General features: G+C 42.6%; 1 protein-coding gene across 1 annotated transcript in view; it reads left to right on the forward strand.

Annotated features, from left to right (window-relative positions):
- Positions 1–23,928, forward strand: part of WSCD1 (WSC domain containing 1) — a 41,013-nt gene that overhangs the window by 5,608 nt on the left and 11,477 nt on the right. The window contains exons 2-4 of the mRNA XM_065418441.1: positions 3,199–3,313; positions 6,095–6,279; positions 16,786–16,907. Of these exons, the coding sequence (XP_065274513.1) occupies positions 3,199–3,313; positions 6,095–6,279; positions 16,786–16,907 (422 nt within the window). The remainder of the gene's footprint in view (positions 1–3,198; positions 3,314–6,094; positions 6,280–16,785; positions 16,908–23,928) is intronic.

The raw sequence follows: 23,928 nt of genomic DNA on the forward strand, positions 1-23,928 counted from the left end.
GCAAAAGGTCTGCTTTCCTACTAAGATCATCACAGCATCCGAGATGCTCTTACAGGATACAGTCTCAAAGGATACAGTCTCCAACTTTGGTAGGGCTGGAAAAAAATTTGATTTAAAAGGGGAAGACATTGTCATGTTGTGTGTAGGATGCTAGATGTGGTTCTAGTCCCAAAAGGTGTCAGCAACATTTTCGACCAACCTTTTTTTGTTTTTGGCAAAAAAATATAGATCCATATAGAATATGTATAATTGTTTGTGTCAAAACTCCACCCCCAATAATTCCCTCTATAAAATCAAAACATTTTGTTCTGACATTTTCAAAACAAAATAAAAAAATAAAAATAAAATAAAATAAATTAATGGAGATATCCCATCTCCTAGAACTGGAAGGGACCTTGAAAGGTCATCAAGTCCAGCCCCCTGCCTTCACTAGCAGGACCAAGTACTGATTTTGCCCCAGATCCCTAAGTGGCCCCCTCAAGGATTGAACTCACAACCCTGGGTTTAGCAGGCCAATGCTCAAACCACTGAGCTATCCCTCCCTCCCCCCCCCCGATGTGGGATGTGGTTTTTTTTATTCAAAATGACTGTTTCCAAATTTGTTTTATTTTTTAAAAAGTTTTTTTGAAGAGCTCAAAATCAAAACAAAACATTCTGTTTGACTCAAAACTTTTTTTCCTCCCCAATTTGAGAGAAATTTTGAAAAAAATCAGATCTGGGTCAACTCAACAATGTCCCCCTCACCCTCCCATTTTTGCATTTTTGTGGAATTGCCAGGTAACTGAAAAATCAGTTATTCATGCAGCTGTAATTTACAGCTTTGCCGACTGACTTGCTGCGTGACTGTGGGCAAGTTATTTCACCTCTGTTTCCCTCCACCATCATTAACTTTCTTGTCTATTAGGATTCTAAGCTCTTCAGGGCAGAGAATGTCTCTTCCAGGTATTTGTACAGCACCTCGCACAATGTGGCTCCCAAGTATTACTACTAATACAAATAATAATACATGGTGTGTTGCTGTGCAGTAGAAGATATTTCCAGCTAATAATAATGCATATTTCTAGGATGCTTTTAAAGAGATCATATGGCTTCATCAGAAATTATCATCCCATTTCATGTTATTCACTATTTGAGAGACATTATCACTGAAACACCATTGCATTCTAAGGTCATGTGGTCTGAGTGATAATATAAGGTGAGGATTAAGGCAGATATTGATAAGTAGATAAGAGAATTATAGGAGTCTACAGTGATGGAAATTACTCATGGGGGGCTAGAAGCAGATATAATTTACATTAACTTAGATTCTCTTATGCTATTTCTGAGTTTGACAAGAACCCATGTTACATTTTCAGCGGCAACTGGGTGGAATCAAGCCCCTGAAGTCAAAAGGCCCCACTGAAATATAAAAAATTGTTATTCCAGGTGCATAACTCACATCTCATTAACAGCTTTTTGTGGGTGTATATTCACAGCTTGCGAATTTTCTAATTGCATGTTTGCAAATTACCAATGTGCAGTTCTTTGAAACTACTGTGGTGTTTGTGCCATTGAAATGTTGGATTTATTTTCTTAGCTCTGAATTCTCCATTAGAATGTGGAGCAGCTTTTTTCCCCCTTGTAGTTTTATTTATTACTCTTCAGTATGGTTTTTTATCAATTCTAATCTTATCTTCCCTTCCTGTCTACAGATCACATGATACTTGCATCCTCTAATATTCCTATTTTAATAGGAATCAAATTCCAGAATCAAATTTCCTCTCATCCTTTATACCCAAATGACTCCATATACCTGAATGACTCCACTGTACATTATAAAGCATCTCCATAATTCTTCTGGTGGGGAATTCTTTTCAGTATATCACAGGCTACACAAGTTTTTCATGTAGTCTGTTATTGACTCAAAAAGACAAGAAGCTTAATATAGGAGGCAGGCTGAAATATTTTGCTTTCAAATGCTAAGTAAAGCCAGGTGTATTTCAAAGGTCTCAATAATAGCGATGGGAGAGGAGGTGAGGTTCAATAGGATAGACAGACAGACAGCTCCATAGGTAAGGCTAAAGTTACCGCTCCATTGCAGACTCCGTTTTCAATACAGCCCTGCCTATTTCAAAAAGAAACCCAGCTTCCTGAAACTTCTCACACCTCATTTCATTCCAGGGTAGAGCTTTTCAAGGAAGTTTTTGAACAATCCAAAAAGGTTTTTCCAAGTCATGGTATTTGTAAAAATATACTTTCCCTTCACTCTGAACATTTTTCCTAACTCATTTTGTTGGCTTATCATGCGCCATATCTTGACCAATTGCTACAGCTGCTCTGAGCGGGTCTGCTGGCCCAAAGCCACTACAGAGCTAGCTTAGCTGGCTAAGAGGGATCCCAGGGTGGCATATGGGCAACACTACTGCCATAAATAGGTGAGCTAGCTATAGAAAGAAGGGCATGTCTGAAGCGCTGTTGCACTTGGTGACTGCTACAGTGGCTTCTGGCTAGTGGGGGCTGTTACAGCCAGGTGCAAGTTAGATGGTGCTATAACTCGCGCTGGGGGCTTAACTTGGCCCTGGTCTGGCCCCAAGAGGGATGCAGGATAGGCTGCATGGAAGAGGATGTAGGGTACTGGGAACTTAGACAGGGCAGGGGACAGAAGATGTGGAGGTGTGGTGAGGACTCAAGACAAGATGACATAGAATGGTGGATCAGGGATGGTGACCAGGGTGGGGGCACCATAGGTGGACGAAGGGCTCTGTTGCCATGGGTGATGGACAGAGGGAACTACAGAAGCGAGTAAATGAGTGTGCAAGGGTCTAGGGAAAACATCAGGATCTTATATTTTAAAATAATGTATGTGGATAAGTTTCCTTTTCCCCTACATTTCCCTCCTCTGTCCACTCCCCACATACCCTACCAGATATAACTCCCACCAGCATTCACAGCTATTCCCTTGCCTTACTGTGGTGGGCCCCAGCCTTACTTTGCCCCCTCACCCTCAATCTTAACTTCACCCCCTAATAACAAAAAGATTTCTTAGAAGAGTTGAATGTCAACACGACTAGTCTATGTATCAGCCCAGGCTACCAAACATATTGCTACGACCTGAGCAAATAGAAAAGTGCCATGTACAACTAAGGACCTTGAATTTGCAGTTGAATGTTCCAAGATGTAAGATTATCTCTAACTATTGTGCTATTTCATGTACTTTAGGCACTTACGTTGGATGCTTCAGTAATGATTCCAGGGAGAAGACATTGAAGGGAGCTGTGTTTTATGACTTAAGAAAAATGACAGTATCTCATTGTCAAGAAGCATGTGCTGAGAGGTAAAGGGAGATTTTTCACTGCACTTTTCACTGTTCTCCGATAACAAAGGGAATTTAGAACTGAGTTCACAATGGAGAAGAACGTGCATATATTAAAGAGAAGACAAACCATTTTGAAAACGGTGTTTACCTCATGCCTCCAAACATAAGGTTGCTTGGCAACACTGCAAGAAGGGGACTCTTTCACCCATGCCTAACCACAGAAGCAAAGCCATTTTGGGGTCAGTGTCCTTCCCCAGAATTACGGCTTGGATACATGGAAATGAACAGAGAGTGCAGGAAATGTTCGCTGGCCCAATTTGTGGTCTAAACTGTCACGTGACCTACACACTTGCACATGGGGAATAAAAGGGGGTAAGAACCAGTCAGAATGTTGGCTCTGCCCACAGGGTCACCGGCCAGATTAGCTGAGCCAGCATGTGAATCGGTGGTAAGAACTGATGGCAGATATAGGCCTGCACTTCTCCACCAGTCTCTCTGCTCCTAAGGGCAAGAAGAAGCAGAAGAAGAATGGAGACTCAGACACGTGTCTCAGGCACACTGCTTCCTAAGCTACATCATCCCAGTATCAGGGGGTAGCCGTGTTAGTCTGTATCTACAAAAACAACAAGGAGTCTGGTGGCACCTTAAAGACTAACAGATTTATTTGGGCATAAGCTTTCGTGGGTAAAAACCTCACTTCTTCAGATGCAACTGAAGAAGTGAGGTTTTTACCCACGAAAGCTTATGCCCAAATAAATCTGTTAGTCTGTAAGGTGCCACCAGACTCCTTGTTGTTATCATCCCAGTAGTACCCTTATGTGCTACCCATTGTTCAGGGCAATGCCTAAAGTCACTGTGTAACTATAAGAGACTCGCTCTCGGGATATGCTAATTCCTCTAGCTGTAGTGCTTCAGGTTAGCAGGGCCTAGCAGAGCCCCCTTATGAAAACTGGTGAGACACTTTATGATTCAGGACAGCTTGGAGTATTGGAAGAGTTGATCTTGCTCAGGATTTAACTTGGTGCACAGGGGAATTATACTCCAGAGCAGATGCTCATATTGGACTCAGGACACATGGAAAGGAATGGTTATTATCCCCATTTTACAAATGGAGAATTGAGGCACAGGGAGATTAAATGACTTGCCTGAAGTCTTAGAGACAATGTTTAGAAGTGCTGGGAACTGAACCCAGATCCCTGAGTCCCAGTCCAGTGCCTCAATCACAAAACCATCCTTCTTCAAAGCTTATTTAGTATTAATTGTTAGTAACAATGATTGTGATTACAAGTATTAAATGACATTAGGTTACATTAAGACTGGAGGGGAGCTGAAGAGGCAGATACAATAAATAATACTGAAAATAATAATACAGCTCTGCTTGAACAGCAATAGGGAATTAGCCATTAACTCTTACCCCACCAAAAAGAAACCTAAGTGGGAATCTCTTTACAAGCAGTTTATTGATTCTTGTTTGAAATATATTTAAGAATAATGAGCCAGACCCTCAGCTGATGTTAATCAGCATAGCTCCAGATCTCACCCAGTGTTTTAACAGCTGTGTGTGTGTCTGTCAGTCTTGGTGTGGGCAAGAAACTCAGAGAGAGAGAGAGAGAGAGACTTCACCTTAAGAGACAACAGCTTTCTATTTATGTCATCATTTTGTACTGCCAGTTAAACTACATCCATGCAAATGTTAACTTCCATACACCAAGCCATGTGTTAAATTTTTTAACAGACACCTCCATAATCAAAGCGGATTGCCCTTTCATACTTATTTTTGTGTTTTCTTATTTTATATAGCAACTGTTCACTGAAGCACACTTTTATACCTTGAAAGAGAAAAGGAAGCCTTTAATCTAAAATTGAAGTAATAGCCAGTTCTTTATTTTGACCATTTGAAAGTTTCTTAACTGGATCAAATGTGGCTCCTTTTAAAGGCTAGTCAAGATAGCTTCAGAAATGGACTTTTCTTCTGTGCTGCTCTAAGTGGTCAAATACTTTACAAAAAGGAGCTGAAATATTTTGCTTGGACCAGGACCCATCTCCCCTTGAGCTGCGATGTCGTCACATCTGACATTCTAAACAGGCTCAGGCCTGAGCAGTGCTTGGATGAGAAACCTCCAACACACACTCATGTTTCAAGAAATGGTGCTGTGATTCCGTAGGAGACACTACTGAACCAATACCCAGCATAGTCTTCAGGGCACTGTGCTGTTGGGGCGTCATTTGGATAAGACATGAAAATGAAGTCCTGGAAAAATATCACTATTAATACACCTCTACCCCGATATAACGCTGTCCTCGGGAGCCAAAAAATCTTACCGCGTTATAGGTGAAACCGCGTTATATCGAACTTGCTTTGATCCACCGGAGTGCGCAGCCCCGCCCCCCCGGAGCACTGCTTTACCGCGTTATATCCGAATTCGTGTTATATCGGGTCGCGTTGTATCGGGGTAGAGGTGTATTTCCTTAGCACTTCTTTCAAAAGCCGGGGTATTAAAACTGAGTGCACTCGGCAAACTGCCATGGGGATCTTTATATTCCGCCTAACAAAATTCCCTGTTTGCTTTCAACTGGACATGTTATTCTGCACTTCTTGCCTACCACTGTCGTGCCGTGTTGTTATTCACCTTTTTAACAGTTGCTGCCTTGCTCCGCAGAGTTGGCTGCATTTCTTGTGGTGGTGGGGGGCATTGTGTATAGTTTGTGAATAGAAGTTTCCCAAGTTTGCCAACTGTACAGAGAAACTTTGGAATGAAAGGGTCTAGCTGTATTCAAAGTATTGTTTTCTTCCTGCAGGGCTTATACGTACGCTGGCTTAGAGTATGGTGCAGAATGTTACTGTGGGAACAAGCTCCCAGTAACTACTGCAAAGCAAGAAGAGTGCAACAATGAATGTAAAGGAGAGAAAGGTTCCATCTGTGGTGGGGTGAACAGGCTGTCTGTCTACAGGGTGGAGGAGCTGCGGGCAGGGGCCAAACGACGTAAGTAATGTAAAGCTATTTGATGAGTATTTTCTCCCAACAGGGACAGGGCATTCAGCATTCCTGAGTAAGGTTCATCCCGCAAACAGGGAGCATCAGACATCAGTGGGGGAAAAAAATATCATTCCACCCTCCCATCCTGCTCCAGAGAATCCTTCACTGGGGTTTTAAACATGGAAAGTGACAGCTGACATTTGAAAGATGCTTGTAAGGGCATGAGCCCATATCTCCAAAGTTATTTAGGCAACTAATTCCCATTGATTTCAGTAGGAGTGAGGTGCCTAAGACTTTGAGAAGCTGGGCCATGATGTCCACTTATGGCTGGGGCAAGTATCCAGCTCAGCTTAGATGGTCGTTCAACTGGTTATTTAGGAGGAGTGTGAAACATCTGACTCAGTTGCATCAGAGTTGCTACATAAAGAGTTTGAGTAACCATGGGAACCAGTAAAATATAGAGCATTACGACTGTCACCTCAACAAGAGTTCATCTGCAAAAAAAATTTGTCTTGCATTCATTATCGCAGGGCAAAATGCAAGTGTATTAGAAATTTAGGAAACCTATTTCTTCTGCCATTCGCTTAAGAGAATGCATGTACAGTACCATTCTTGCCCCAAACTTTCTCTTAAACAAAATCAATACGTTTCTGTTTCCAGTGGTAGAGGAATATGCCTCTGTCTCTTCTAGATGAGAGCTGGTAATGATATGACACAAAGATTTGCTAGTTCCTACAGGACACCTATTCTCCTAATAGCTGGGGTTTGTGGGGAGTTTTGCCTAATTTTGAGTTTTGCCAATTCTTGTTTGCCATTCAGTTAGGACTTATCATGGGAGATAAAATAGATAAACCTTCAGACCAACACAAACCACATAAATGTCTAAGCAGCTGAGCAGTCTTTACTTTTACAAACCTTCTGATTTCTTAACGTTGCTATTTGCTGAGAACAAAACAACAAAGACCTTAGGTTGCATCAGCATATATGGTGAAAGAAGAGTCAAGATTTGTACAATAATGCACACTGCTACACATTAATTATAGATCACAGATACACAGACCTAAATTGCTAACGTCAGGCGGACAAGCACATTGGCAAGTTTCCCAGGATTTGCATCACTGTTTAATTCTGAAGGTAGGTGTGTGTGTGTGTGTGTGTGTGTTTAAGAGCCAGATTGTGATGCCTTTGCTCACCTTGACTAAGATTTTACTCTTTGAATGGTCCCATTGAAATCAGCAAGACTACTGGCCAAGTAAGATACTAATGAAGGTAAATAAGGATAGCAGAATATGGACCTGGAAGCTATGTAGAATGAAGTGATCTATGGAATATAATCCACAAAGCAGATACAGTGTATGCTATTGCTGCTTCTGCCTGCTTTCCCACTATTTTGCCTCTAACCTGGCCCAAAGGGTCAGTGGTAGAGCAGGTCCAAATTTTCCCAGTGGAACAGTTTTCTCATCAGATAATGCTGATTTGAGACAATCAAAACACAGGAATGTGTCTATTGTATCTAAACTTTCCATGGGAACCAGGCAGGCAGGCCAGCCTCCTTAGTTTCTCACCAGCCTGCAAATCAGCCCACGAGGTGGTGGACAGCTGCAATGCCGAGGTCCTCAGGCTCCCTAGCAGCCAACCTGATGGATTTTCTGGATTCCTAGCCTCCGTGGGCCACCTGACTCCCTAGAAGCCCAGCTGATGGGCTCCCTGAGCTCCAAAGGTATGTCTCCACTGCACACTAAGCCGGGGTCTGTGAGACCTGAGCTTGTGCTTGAGCATCCACACCATAGCGTAAACTTGGGTTTAAAATTGCTGGACCTGGGTCTTACAGCCATGCTTGTGTGTCCATGACTCGGGTGCGCCGCTTGAGCTGCGTCCACACTGCAAAATGACTGGGGCTTGGACCTGAGTCATAGCAGGACTTGGGCTCTGATCCTCCTCCCTAGCAGGATCCTAGGACCTGGGTCCTCAGTGCTTGCTGACCCAAGTAAGACTGATTTGTGTGTGGATGGAAGGGGGATTTGGGGTCAAAGCTGAGTCAGAGCCTGGGCTTAGTGCGCAGTGTAGACGTACCCCAAGGCTCTCTAGGTTGCCCGGCTCCAACCAGCACAGCTGGCTCCCAGGGTGCCAGTTTGCCACCACTGAAAATTTCACATTTCCGTTATTTCGTTCTGATTCAGAATTAAAAAGAATTATGCAAATGTGAATTTGTCCACTGGGTGGAAGTTAATCATTATCAAGAGAAATATTTGCACCAACACTGTCAAACTAAGGTACCTAAACTTAGTTGCTTAAAACTCTAAGGAAAATAATAAACTAGTTACTGATTAATTGCAAGACTGATCCATCCACCGCTGACAAAGGCAGCAGGAAAGTTGGTCTGTTCCTTCTTTCAGTAAAAAAATACATTACTAGAATCCACTTCTTTTCAATGTTGACTTTTCTTTCTGATGGCCAGCTGGGGAATCACTTCAGTAGGATATTTATCAGCATTTATAAGTAGTCAGTGCCAGTGAAATTCACTTATTTGCAGAGGTCTATGCATCCCTTAAGGCCTCAGAATAAGGCTAGTGTGATTTAAGGGATACATAGGCCATCTGCTGGCCCTCTGCACTTAGATGAATATTATATAGTATGAGCAATATCATATGCCCCTTATGCTGGAGGAATTCCTATCTGTAAAGTTAGAACCACATCCTGGCCTCTCTGTGCCATTTAGAAAGGAGAGTCCCTGTCCTGCAGTGTAGCTGCAATCCATGACGTGATCATGGCACCTGTCTTTGTGAGGGTGTTTGGTGCAAATGGAGGCATTAGCATGATGCTCTGGGTGCTCAGAGAACAGAACGTAGAGCCTAAGCTGGGATGCTGGAAGGCATGGGCCAGGGCTCTGAAGCGGCACTGAGCAGTCTCTCTCGGATGCTTGACTGGCTGGTCCTTGCTCACATGCTCAGGGTCTAATTGATCGCCACTTCAATCGATCCCTTCATTCTACAGAGCTTCCAGGGCTATATTCTGCTATCCTTATTTACCTTGATTAGTATCTTACTTGCCCAGTAGTCTTGCTGACTTCAGTGGGTCTGTTCAAAGAGTAAGGTATTACTCAAGGTGTGCAAGGGGGTCAGGAAGGAATCTGGGGGGTCACGAAGGAATTTCCCCCCAGGTCATATTGGTAGCGATCTTGGGGGAAGTTTGCCTTCCTCTGCAGTAGGGGTGTGGGTCACTTGCCAGGATTTTCCGGGTGTATCTCACTTAATCATTTTCCTGTCAAAAACTGATGCAGCTCAGTCCCTCCTATTCTCTGCCAGCGGTACCTAATAGTTTAGTCTTCTGCTGGCTGTAATGTTCTGGTCTCATTTTGGTTGCTGGGATTAGTGTGCGGGGTGGTGCTGGTGGCCTGCGATATGCAGGAGATCATGATCTAGTGGTCCCTTCTGGCCTTAAACTCTATGACTCTAAGTTAAGCTGGGTCTCAGAATTCATCAATCAGTCAAAAGAATGAGCACAAACCAGTGAGGCTCTCTGTGGTTTGGGATCACCACTCTTCTTCCCACTCATTTTGTTTGGGGGAAGGCCTTCGGAACAATAGGGGAGTGTGAATGCCTTTTGCACGGGTCTTATATAAAAACAGAGTACATATCAGGCGGGGGGGGGAGGAGGGGCTTGAAGGGGCTTCCACCCATCCCTTGTGCTCCTTTGCAAGGCCTCCTGGGATCAGGTAGTGCAACAACTGCCATCTTGACTGAGTCAGGGCCCTCCAGAGCAAAAATCAGCAGTCTCTACAGCTTTAAAGCTCTATACCTCGATCTGAGAGCTGTAACAGACTCACATCCTCTGTAGATTGGGCACAGTGGGGGATGCATAACACACACACGGAACCAGTGGTAAACCATAGCCCCGGCTGGAGCAATGTACCTTGGCCCTGTTACCAGCCTGTAGCTACAGTTAAACACAACAGAGCCCATCATTTACATAGGGGCAGAATTTGGCCATCTATTTATAGATTTCTCCCTTGCAAATCAGGAAGACTAAGACAGAACAATGCAATATGCTTAAATTATTATCTGTTGGCTGTGTACAGAGCCTGCTGCTCTCCGGTCCCTTGAGAATGTAGGTGTAGGCTGCTGGAGCTCTGGTCCAGATCAGATTTGATAGGATTCTCTGTATGTTCATAAAACTTTTGTTTCATCAATCAAATATTAATGTGGGAAGCAATGAGTCTTTCAAGAGCATCATGGGCAGCAGGGAAACGTATGCTTTTTTTTGGTGCTGTGCTGTTTGTAACAGTCTGCTCCTAGGGAGAGCTCTTTCTCCCCCAGCTTGTTATTTTGCTTGCACATTTCTTGAGTGGCCCCACAGATAGGACAAGGCCTTTCTGCAATGTAGCTGGTGCTATATCCTCTGTTAAAGTTACAGTTCATCTTTAAGGGTATCACTGGTTAGAGGAACAAAGAACTTTGGCAGAGGACCACACAGCTCAGAGTGGGGGTTACTGAGATGCTTTCTTGGGATGTCCAGAAATGTGAGTCACCCTGTTACCCCTCTACCTCAGCATAAAAGGGAGCTGGTGCTAGACTGTGTGGCAGCTCCCTACCAGCCCAGTCGGTTAGCTGGCCAAGCAAACTCCTTAGGACTCCACCAGTCCTAACTTTGACTTGCAGGTTAACCCTTGGTGTACTTCAGCTCCCCAATGCTCCAGAAGCATCTCCCTGCAGCATCCAGGCCGACACTGGTTACTCACAGAAATGATCAAGTCCACTGCCTCCAAAGAGACAGAATATACACACCAGCTTGCTGGCTCAGCTAAGGAGGCACATCTCACTTGAATGTAACAACACTGAGATGAATTTATCATAAAATAAGAATATGTTTAGTAACAGATTTAAGTGATAATAGAAACAGAAAATGGTTACAAATAAAACAAAAGTACAGTCAGACTTCCTCATGACTAAAACTTAACTCAACAGGCTATAATCCTTGACTCAGATAAGTTTCTTCCTACAGCAACCTTTCAATGTCACCACCCCACAGGGCTGGGTACGCACCATTCATGCAATGCAGTGAGCACTGACCTTTCTGTTCCCTCAGTAATGGATAACAAAAGGGTTCTTTCCCATTCTTATTATTGTACTGTGTACCTTTGAGATGTATTCTTTTGATGCATATCTCCAGATAAAGTTCTTCTCCCTTGCTGTTCGTGCTAGTAAGAACATAAGAACACGTGACACCGATTTTTAAAAAAGGCTCCAGAGGCGATCCTGGCAATTACAGGCCGGTAAGCCTAACTTCAGTACCAGGCAAATTGGTTCAAACTATAGCAAAGAACAGAATTATCAGCTACCTAGATTAACATGCTTTGTTGGGGAAGAGTCAGCACAGCTTTTGTAAAGGGAAATCATACCTCAACAATCTGTTGGAATAATTTGAGGGTGTCAAACACGTGGGCAAGAGCAGTCCAGGTGATATAGTGTACTTGGACTTGAAAAAAGCCTTTGACAAGTCTCTCACCAAAGGCTCTTATACAAAGTAAGCTGTCGTGAGAAGAGAGAAGGTCCTCTCGTGGATCAGTAACTGGTTAAATGATAGGAAACAAAGGATAGGGAGGGCAAAGGCAGAGCAGGAGCCACATCACAAACACTATGCCACCAGAAGATCCCTTGCCCTGAGGTGATCCTCCTATGGTTGGCTTTGTTGGCGTTAGACCTATAATCTATCAATGATGTAGTGGAAGGTAGTCGTACCACAATCCAGAATCGAGGCCAAAGTCTTTCCACCAAAAATGATCAAATGTCCTAATTCAGGCCTTCTCTATTAATGCCTGCAGGTTTTATCCTACATACACTGTGGTAAGGTCTGACAGCACTACTATTTATAGAAAGACCAGGAGTACTTGTGGCACTTAACAAATTTATTTGAGCATAAGCTTTCGTGGGCTACAGCCCACTTCATCGGCTGCATAGAATGGAACATATATGTTCCATTGTATGCAGCCGATGAAGTGGGCTGTAGCCCACGAAAGCTTAGCCCACGAAAGCTTATGCTCAAATAAATTGGTTAGTCTCTAAGGTGCCACAAGTACGCCTGTTCTTTTTGCGGATACAGACTAACACGGCTGCTACTCTGAAACCTACTATTTATAGGGAACTGTACTGTGTAATTGAGCAAAAGTCAGGTCGTAAGCACAAGTAACCTCTATTTTGGGATCTGAAGCAGAGCTGCAATTCACAGAACAGCCCAATCTCCCCTTCCAGCATTTGCGAGGCAATTATCAACCGGAGTCACCCTTCCCCAGACGGGGGTACTCGAACGGAAGGAATTGATACCTCAGCCAGCGCGAATCATCACTGATATAGACCAGCTAAGGATCAGGACCATAATGTATTACACCTCTGATTCAAGGAAACACTTGGAGCCAGAGCTCAGCAGATCTTGGTTGCTCTTCACCAGCTGAAGATCTGGCCCCAAACAGATTTGAACAGAGCGGAGAGAAAGAGCAAGTGAGAGAGTGCATTTTGACAACCTCATTCCCCTTCACTGCCACTCCTTCCAGCTATGATGTCACCAAAGGTTGGAGACTTGTTGGGGGATGGAAATTAGTGCAGGACTGGGGAAGTGTTCTTGGTTAGGGGTTCAGTTTGGGGCCATGCAAAAAGAGCTAGAATATCAAAGGGACCTCCTGTAGATAAAGGAGAGGATTGGTGGTGGGGAATGGAAGAGACGGATGGGATGGGGGCGGGTGAGCTTCTGGTTGTTTCAAATGGTGGAAAGGAAGAGTAGGATAGGAAGAAGGAAAAGGGAAGAGTGAGAAGAGACATCAAAATGTATGGTACAAATCAGATAAGTTTCGTCCTTATCTAAACTAGTAAGCCTTAATAGCTTTGCCCAGTTCTAGCCTAATAACATACAGGCACGTAGGATGGCTGTTCTTTATAATCAGCTGGTGTGATGCACATTGGCATGTTCTCATAGGGGGACAGCTGATTGAAAGCTCTGGGGGCAACCACCATGTCATCTCGTTTGTACAGTGCTTAGCACAATGAGGCCTCTGCATGCCTTTCTAATACACCTAGTAAATAATTATACTGCTGCAGTAGATGGAAAAATAGTTCATCTTGAGCTAGTACTTTGAATTGGACTTTCTTTTCCTTTGGGTGGGGGAGGGAAATCAGAATGGAATTCCAGGAGTTCCTGTCTTTACCTCTGTCATCCTCTTATCTCGGTCTTTCTTTCTCTGATGTTCTCCCGATATCTTTGCCATCTCCCTCCTACCCTCCCCCCCCCTTCCACTCCACATTTATCTATGTATGATTCTCAGCAGTACCATGCTATACAGGACTGAAAGCGGGCAATGTGACAGTGATGGTGTGTTCAGATCACATGATGAGATCATCATCCTCTGACCCTATCTAACCAAGCACAGCACATCAAAAGCCATGGCACACCGATGCAGCTTCCTTACTGGAATAAAATAAATTACTTCTAGGAAACAGTCCCAACCCCTCTCAGATAGCACAACTGTAAATTGTTAAAGCTATGCGGCAGGGTTACATGGCCCAGTTCATTATGAATTGCTTGGAAAATATTCACTTTTGTCTTGGGACAAATGGGGGGCTTATGAAATTGAAGTGAAGACCTGGCCTGGATGGGGGAAGATGCATGTGTATGTATAGAGAGATCTAGCAAGGGATATGGACTTGATTGGTCTTTAAATGCAGCAAAGAGAACACATGTTGCTGTTGGGGAATGAAAGACACTCACACACATAAATGCTGGACCTGCAGCTCTTCTCTTGCTGGTGTAGATCAGCAGTAACGTCACTGAACTATAATATTAGACCCTGCACAAATGTGCGTGAGATCAAAATCTACTATAAGGGTGCACTCATCTGTGCAGGAGCCAGACTGTCTCAGGGGCTGACTCAAGGCTGTGGAATGAACTCCCACAGAAATGGAGGACCATCACAAATCTCCGCAGCTTCCACCCCAAGTGCAGAGTGTATTTCTTCAACCCAACTTCTCGCGTATAAACACAGAAGTGTGGACATTTAAAAATAAACCCTAAAGCTCCACTGCACGTGCCGTTCTCCTGGGGCGAGGATGAGAGAGAGAATGAACCACCCGACAGATCTTGCTCATGTAACTTAGTGCTCTACAGTGTTTTGAAAACCTATGAAGAATAGACTGGATCAGACCCTTTGCCTCCTGTAATCTTATCACGCTAGTGTGTATCCTGCTCCTGACTGTTTTACTCCTTGTTTTCTTATTCCTGTTGACTATATCTTGGACTCCACTTTTTGGGGGGCACACTGAACATATTTTGTTCCCTCCTGAAATAAAAACAAAGAAACAAAAAGATACTTTTTGCTTGGGAATTTCATAGCTGGCCAGTACCATCTGAACATGCCATTTTCCCATTCATTTTTAACAGTAGTTAGGCCTCCAAATCCTGTAGGTCACTTTGAAAGTCTCAGCATTAAAAAAATAATCATTCAGTTCTGCAAACGGAGTGGTTACCATTGCAAGGTCAGCATTTGGCACCAGATACTGTAGAGTGGTATCTGGGCTAGCATAATATTTTCTCGTATTTAAAATAGGGAGATGGCTGAGTGGTACACGATTCTTTTAAATGGTGATCACTATATGCGGATCATCAAGCTGTTGAGATGCCAACACAACAGTTTAGCTTATCAAAAAGAAGATCAAGAGGTGACTTGATTATGGTGTAAAGCTACCATGGAGAAATAAACTCCTGGTGAGATAATACTGGGTACTAAGGGGCTGTTTAATCTAATGGAGAAAGACATATCAAGAACAAAAGGCTGGAAGTTAAAGCCAGACAAATTCACATTGGAAATAAGGAACACATTTTAAACAGTTAGAGTGATTATCCCCTGAAGTGATAGATTCAAATCAAGACTGAATTCTTATGGAAGAGATGCTTTTGTCAGACAAGTTATTGGGCTCAATACAGGGTAACTGGGTGAAATTCTTTGGCCTGTGCGATACAGGAGGTCAGATTAGATGGTTGAATGATCCCTTCTGGCCTTAAAAATCTATGATTTTATGAACAAAAGATTTTGTGAGAGTGAGATGATACCGGCAGTCTGGTCTCTGCAGATCCCTACTGAGAAACAAACACATCACCTTAAAAATTGCATCTCAGTGATTGCATCTCTGATTTCTTCCTCCCACTGAGAAAGGTAAAATATTAGGGTCCAGATTCTATTTGCATATACTCCTTTGTCACTGAGGAGCAACTCCATGGAAATCTGTGGATTTACTCTGAATTCACACTGGCGTAACTGAAATTGAAATCTAGGCCATGTTGCCAGACAGTCATATGCATGTAATCTCGTCAAGGCCCCAAACTACATCTCCTATTAGTTCAGTCCAATATTAACTATATTTGCCCATTTACCATGGGTTTTTGTTTTTTTGGTAGACATACTATTGTCTAGTTGATAGATCACTGGACTAGGACTCAGCAGACCTGCGTGCTATTCCCAGGTCTCTCACTTGAGCTTGGGCAAGTTGTTTCATTTCCCTGTGCCTCAGTTTTCCCATCAGTAAAATGGGAAGAATAATATTTGCCTCCTTTGTAAAGTGCTTTGAGATCTAGGGTTAAAAGTGATGTAAAAAGTAGGTACTGTTGTTATGTGACTGGGTTAGTAAAATATCATTACTTTCTGTATCATCATTCACCTTCTCAAAGAGTAGGAAAGCCAATTGCATGACTAGGCTAGTATATTTCCAGGACAACTTTGCAAAGGGACATTTGTCCTTATATGGTAAGTGGGACAGAACACTACACTGTAAGTACTAGCAAGACTCAGATCTCAGTTACTCATCTGTAAATCTGGAGTAACTTTGCTGACCTCTTTAGATACTGAGCATTGACACTGGTGCAATGGAGATCAGAATCTGGCCCTCAGGATTTCAGCAAAGAGCATGCATTCTCCCTGAATGACTTGTAAAAGCTGAGGTTAGATTTTGAAGGCTGCAGTGAGCTCGTCTGATCTGAAAAGAATGCAAGTGAATGGGAAGGGGGGGGGGGGACGTCTTCATAACTGAACAGATGTGCAGAAAGGTGGGTCCCTAAAGGGACTTCTGAACTCATTTAAATTCCATTTCTTTTCTGGTGCAGATCATGGGAAGCTTTGTAGATTTTTATCAGGGCTTTTAAGCCTTTCAGGGGGAAAATATCTTCAAAAGAAAACTGGGGCTTGCAAACAATAGCAATGCCCTCCACCAGCGGAATTTAATTTAAATTCTTCTCTGCAGCCCTACTTTCAATAGTTAGTACAGGGCTAAAGGGGTGTGTTCCTTTCAGTATAGCAGGACTTGCAATGCATTTTCCTCGTGTCTCTCTCTATTTCTCTTATTTCTAAAGTACTCTGAAAATACATCTATATGGAGAATTTTTTTAAAGATTCAAAATGAATATTGTCCTTTGTGATAGTGACAGGCTACTGTGGATGCTGTTTTCTCAAGAGAAACCTATTTCATATCCCCGCAGGGAGGAATGTTATCTATCGAGGATGTTTTAGAGCGCCAGAAAATTTAACAGTCACCTTTCCAGCCTCTTTGATACAGTCCAATTTGACGGTGGAGATGTGCTCTGAATTTTGCTCCAAGAAAGTAAGAACAGTTCTCATTTCACTTTTCTCTCTGTGTGTGTGTGTGTGTGTGTGTGTGTGTGTGTGTGTGCGTGTTAATTTATGAAGTAAATAGAGACGCTTAGTGTCTTTGGAGCTGTGGATTCAAAAATTAGTTTCCAAAGGACAGATTTCTTCAAAGGAAGCTCACCCTGGCATATCCGGTCTAATTATTATTACTTATGTGGGGGAGAAATCAGAATTCTGCCACTAAAGATGATGTACAGGGAAACCAATCCTAAGTGACCATCCAGTGGGCCAGCAGAAAGTAATGTGACATACCATATTGACTAACAAGTACAAACCTGAAATTGATGCTACATAGGACAAATTCTTCCCTTAGAGATTCAAGTTCAGCACCTTGTGTGTTCAATGCACATATTGAATGGAAGAATTATGTCCAGTTGTATCTCCCGCTGCACTGCTTTGTACCTTGTGGGCCTGATTCTGATCTCCGTTAAACTACTGTCAATCACCAGTCACATTGCTGAACTCACTGGAATTACAGCAGTATAACAGTAGTGTATGGGTGATCAGTATCAAGTCCTGGGGGCCAGATCCTCCACTGCTGTAAATTTATACCAGATGAGGATTTTGGCTTCTGTGTTGCCATCTACACACCTTTAAAAAACAAACGACAACAACAAGTAGTATGAGTGGGGGAGAAATATTATCTTGTAGCATTTTAGACCAACCGTGCACAGGTGTAAGGGAGCGGGTCCAAAGTGTCTGAAATAATTTGGACGACAATCTGATCATCATTGCTTTGACCTTATTCCCGTTTCGCGCCAGCTTTACTCAGAGGTACCTCCATTAGCTACAATGGTGTTACTTTCAGTTTATCTGAATGGGAGGAGTTTAAGTTCCACTTTGATTCTGGGAATGATTCTCCACTCTTTTGTGATCATTTTTACAGCTGTCCAAGGTGACTACAAAGGGTCTGATTCTTATTTACACTTGGGGCTTTAAAGTGGATGTAGATTATGTTTATTCCCAATTGAAGGCCCCTTTGTACTGCCACAGTGGTGTAAAGAAGCCTAGTAATTGACAAAGTGACTAGGAGCCTGATTCTCATTTAGACTAAAGACACTTTGCATAGCTCTGGCAGTGGCAGCAGAAAGGGAAGTGCAGTCCATTTACATTCACTGTAAAACCCCTTTACACTGCCAGAGTGGTGTGGAACAGTCACCATTTAAATTTTAGTTTAAATTAGAATTAGGTTCTATTACTGTTATAATTGAGGCCTCGTCTACACCCAGTTTTGTACCAGTATAACAGGTTGGGGTGCCGGGTTTTTTACTGAAATAACTATATTGGTACAACCTCAAGTGTGGATTCAGTTATACCAGCAAAGGTTCCTTATACCATTAGCTCATTCTCCTTTTCATATGAGTCTAAGCTATAAGCACCTTTATACTGATATAATTGTGTCCATACTGCAATCAGGAGGTGTGAATGCAGCATGTGTAGACATGCTAGCTTTGATCAAGGTAGTTCATTACAATAGCAGTGAAGCCACGCAGGGCAATCAATTTTTTTTTCCAATATCCAAATTTCTTGGTCAAAGTATAGTCAAGGTCCAGACTCCATAGAAAATAACACAAAAATAACAACAACAATAATAAATAAATAAAACGATTTTGTGGATCCTGACTGGGTATGCACTCGAGGGATTAACCTGTGCTGCCACAGCTTCACTGCTATTGTTACCAAAGGTACCTACATCAAAGCTAGCTCAGGTGTGCCTATACAATCACACATCTGATTGCAATGTAGACATACTCTAAGAGGGTTGTACTGCCCCTATAATGGCATCGTTAAAGTGATTCCACTTGTGTGTTTAGATAAACCCTGAGTGGAGAATTCTGACTTAGTAACATCTTACACCCACTTTGCACTGGTGCAAATGACCACACAGTGGTTAATAAAGTTCTGCTACTTATTTATTGGCCTGTAGACTGACATAGGGGTCATAAGAATGTAAGAGTGGCCCTACTGGGTCAGACCAAGGGTCCATCTAGCCCAGTATCCTGTCTTCCAACAGTGGCCAGTGCTAGGTGCCCCAGAGGGAATGAACACAACAGGTAATCATCAAGTGATCCATCCCCTGTCACCCATTCCCAGCTTCTGGCAAACAGAGACTAGGGACCCATTCCTGCCCATCCTGGCTAATAGCCATTGATGGACCTATCCTCCATTAATTTATCTAGTTCTTTTTTGAACCCTGTTACGGTCTTGGCCTTGGCATACATCCTCAATCGGCTGGGTTTACATCTGCATAACTCACTCCGTTGACTTGAGTAAAGATGAACTGGTGTAATGGAGTGGGGCATTTGGCCCAGGCACTTTCTATTGAGAGGCAGTCCTTCCCCCCACCCAAGTTGGGTTGTATCTTTGTGCAGAGGAAGAATCGTTTTGTGGTCAGATTTAGTCTAAAGCCAGACGACATGGAGTAAACCAAACATTCAATTAATTTGTCTTCTAGTAACACAAAGTGATTAAAACTATTAAGGCATGAAAAACAAAATCTTCATAATCACTAGGTAGAGTAATTTTAGCAGCTTTTATCCCTTGATGGGGAGTGGGAAGTCTTTTCCCAGTCAACATATCCTTTATGCCACCTCCTCAGTTCAATGTGTTTTGAGAAAATGCCACTGAAGCGTTGTTCTGTGTTAATTAATTACCATAGTACGTGTGCGCGCATATGTAATACCAATATAGGGAGTGTGTGGGAATAAGGGGTAGAGCAAAGCACTGAATTGAAGGACTCCTGGGTTCTATTCCCAACTTTGCCCTTTTTTACACAGGGAAATCAATCTGAACTACCTAAAAGTGTGAATTTTAAATGAATTAGTTAAACCACATTAAATCTCTGTGTGGACACTCTTATTCAGAATTAAAGTGGCCTTTATTCAGTTTAGAAGTGAATTAAACTAAACCGAATTAAGACCACTTTAATTGGGAATAAAAATGTCCACATGGGTTTAATGGGGTTTAAACTAATCCACTTGTGAGGTGTAATTATTGCTTGTCAATTTCTGAGATGATTGTATGGAAAACCCTGGAGAAGAAAGGTTATCATAAACATGCACTCAAACACTGATGCCTACATTTTCATAAATGACTGGTGATTTTGGGTGCTTCTGTTTTTGGGACACCTTAAAGGGGCTTGGTTTTCAGAAAAGCTAATTCATGAGTACTTAGTTAAGATAAGGCCCTTAGGGATCAGATCCAGCTCTCACTGAAGAATATGGGAGGCTTTCTGTTGACTTCATTGGGAATTGGAACTTGTCTTAACTCAGTAAGATAATAGGAAATGGGCCAGATTTTCATCTGTGTAAATCACCGTAGCTCCATTAGCTTTATTTATATTCCAGTAGCACCTAGAGAACCCATTCAGGGTCACGGCCCCATTGTGTTATATGTTTGTAGAGTGTATAAGAATTGTTCCCTGCCCAAAGACCTTGCAATGTAAAATAAGCCGAGATTTTTATTTCAGAGGGACAGCTAATTTCAAGGTATTTTCCTTTTTACTCTTAGAACAGGCCAGTCGATAGAAATTTGCTAAATGATGTTTGACTTGGTTGCAAAATGAACAGGCTTATTTTCAAACAAACCTCAGATCAGTAGTAGCACTTGAGGGATTAACTTTTTTCGATGACGGGCACTGCCTTTCTTTGCACATGTTAGTGCTTCTCTGTGCTTTTTGGGTCGTCGCAACTGTGTCCCCCCGTCTCAAGGAAAGCTGCATCAAAGGTTTAGCCATGATCAGAGTTGAACTAATTATATATGCTCTTGATCTCTTGGTAATTCATTAATTGAATGGGTTTATAATAAAAAAGTGTTTTAGAGGCTAGGGTTAGGATGCATTTATGTAAGTGGTGAAGAAAATGCTGCAAGGAAGGCAAACAAAAATAATTAGAGCTGTGTTAACTAGAAAACTAATGTTTAAGGGCATGGGTGTTGATATTAATGGGACTCTGGTGCAAGTAAGCTACTCATATGAGCAGTAAGGGCTTGCAGGCCCTGATCCTGCAAATGTTTACACAAGTAGGAACTTAATATAAGCTGCTAGATTCTGCCATTTTGGGGCATGTCAGGTAGTAACTTACTCCTGGCTCCACTGAATTCAATGGCAAAACTCCCAGTGATATCAATGGAGCCAGGATTTCACCCCATGAGCCCCAAGAAGTCCCATTTGTTTCAGGAGGATTGTGGGTACAGTAAGGCTGGATCCAGCAGAGCACTTAAGCACATGCCTAACTTTAAGCCTGTGGGTGGGCCCACTGACTTCAGTGGATCTACACTGCCAGAGAACTGGAGTAAAGCAGTAGAGAATTGGGCCCTTTGAACTTCAGTGGGACTGTTCACGTGCTTAAGTTTAGGCACGTGCTTAAATCCTTTGCTGGATCAGGGGCTGTGTCACTACGGAAGGTGAGATTGACAGAATGGGGATGGATTGTAGTTGTTGATTAAACAGTAAAAGGAAGTCGTGGCTGAATACATTATTTTGCAATCATTCCATTTTCTGCATAAGTTATGCACAAAATCTGAATAATCAGGGGGCTGAAGATAAAGAGTTGCAGCCCTTTGCACTCGTGCGTTTCCCAGAACGGTTGTGGGGCTCTCAACGAGTGCAGTACATTTGCTGAAAATTGTTCACTGATGAAGCCAGCTCCCTGTTTTTTCCCTTCCCCAATGCACGTTGAAGCCAAAAAGGAAGATTTTATATATTATTTTTTATGGAAATAAGCTCTTAGAAATTCCCTCCAGGATTGAAAATTGCTCTGCATTTTCAGAATCACGTCATGTTGCTGAAACCTTAATGTTGTAAATAAAGTAACATTATTATCCGAAATTCTCCAGTCATTTTGAAGATGTACAGAGATTTGACAGTTTAATATACTTGATGAAACAAAACAGTTCAGGCAGTTGAAGGGGAGATCTTCCTTTGATTTAAAAATTGCCAACATATTAAAGTCAATGGCATTGAAGGAATGGGGAAGGAACGCTTATTAACTTGGGTTCTCTTTGGGGCTGGCAAATGTGCGAGAAACGTTAGTGAAAAATACACTCTCTGTGCCGAAATTGGCGACCAAGCCATGTTTTCTGGCTGAGCAAGGCAGCTGACATTTAATGTTGTTGGGGGAGCATTTCCTGAAATGTGGTAATTGATTGGCTTGACAGTTTTTTCCACTCGTTTACAGGCCTCATTGGGGCCGACACACCAGCCCCAGTATGAAGTAGGGGTGAGAGAGTAAAACCCCGTTTGTGGTTTACTTGGGAAGAACCTTCACAGGGAGCCAAATTCTACACTCAAAATAGGCATTTGTGTTAACTTCAAAACCGATGTTAGAATGCATGAGCATCTGTATTCCAGCCAGTGGGAAAGCACTGGTTACCCCATCCTCACACATAGTGAGGCAACCACAGAGAAATGTTGGGGCTACCAGGAGTGCACTGCACTGGGGGATATCCCCACAATAATAAAAAGATGAGGGGCACATGTCCATCCTTTTCCCTAAGGGTGGCACCCATGCTCACACAGCACAGACTGTTTCTGTTAGGAGCACAAATAATAGGCATGGAGGCTTATATGTTGGTGCTGTATCTGGGTCAAGTTGAGTATGTGCATAAAGAGAGATCATTACTCAGTGAACCCCTGGCACTGCTCCAGATAGCTCCTTTGCTTGGAAACCTTTAGAAAGATTTCTCCCTGAGGATCTAGGGTTTCAGCCCCCCCCCCCACACACACTTTCCCCTTGCTGGATATGAATTCTCTGATGCATATTTACGCACAGTATACTAGTAGAATTTGGCCCATTCACTAGACACATCTAGTGGAGGTACCAGGTATATTTAGCCACAGGATGTAGGATTTGTTCCAAGTTCTACCACTTGTTTGCTGCGGCCAAAGCTCCACTGACAGTAGAGAACCCTGCGAAAGGCACTGAGATACAGATATAGAAAGAGCAACAAGAAATAGCTCCTCAAGTCAGTAGAGTCTGACCAGCATGATGCTTATGTAAGCAAGAGGAGAACCGGGCTTTTCGTGTCTTGCACTAGTTTGAAACACTGAGCCTAGTTCACCACCACACTATCTTACACACCAGATCAGAGTGGCAGCATTTCACACTCACTTTGTGTTGGTGGAAATGACTGCAAAGGGGACAGAGGATAGCAAATCAGGCCCATTTGCTTAGCTTTGCTTACACTTTTGCAAGCTTTCCATAGGTGCCATCTTGCTAAGAAAACTATGCAATTTTATTCTAAACCAAATTAGGAGAGGAAATTTATGATTTTACCTATACTGAAAAACTGCAGCTCTGTTTGCAAACAGAAATGGGACCATTATGCCCTTGGACTGAATCTGCAAATACTTTTTGACAATCTCATATCTCACTCAGTAAGCAAATGTTGGTAGTGTGGGCACAAATGGGGCACACATCATATTTGACTCCTTATCAGAGGCTAAGCACTGGGGAAGAGCAAGAGATAAGCCACTCAGCAGTTTTGTCACGCGCTTCCATAGATGAGAATCAAGATGATTTTTAAAAGGCATTTGCTAAAGGTGTACAGATAGTGGCAGCTCAGCAAGCCATTCAAATAGATTCAGTGGAATTCAACCCTCTGTATGCTTGAACAACCCTTTGAACGTCTATTAAATGCTTGGTCATGGACATTTAGCTTTCCTGCTACTTGCACATGCAAATACACCCACACTTCATGCAAACATTTATTGGGACCCTGTCTTTAAAAGTTCCACAACGTTGCTCTTCTATGGTAAAAAAGGAAAAAATTCAGCCATTTTGATTCTATATGCCCTTGTTCAGCAAAGCACTTCAGCACATCCTTCACTTTAACCACATAAATGATCACATCCTTATTAAGAAAAGAACTTAAGCACGCGTTTAACTTAAAGCCCCAGCTTTAATGCCATTGACTTCAACATGTGCTTAGATGCATATGATACACATATAGCAAGTCTAATACACCAGCTTTAT

Source organism: Emys orbicularis, chromosome 17, assembly GCF_028017835.1.
Source record: "Emys orbicularis isolate rEmyOrb1 chromosome 17, rEmyOrb1.hap1, whole genome shotgun sequence".
Lineage (NCBI taxonomy): Eukaryota > Metazoa > Chordata > Testudines > Emydidae > Emys > Emys orbicularis.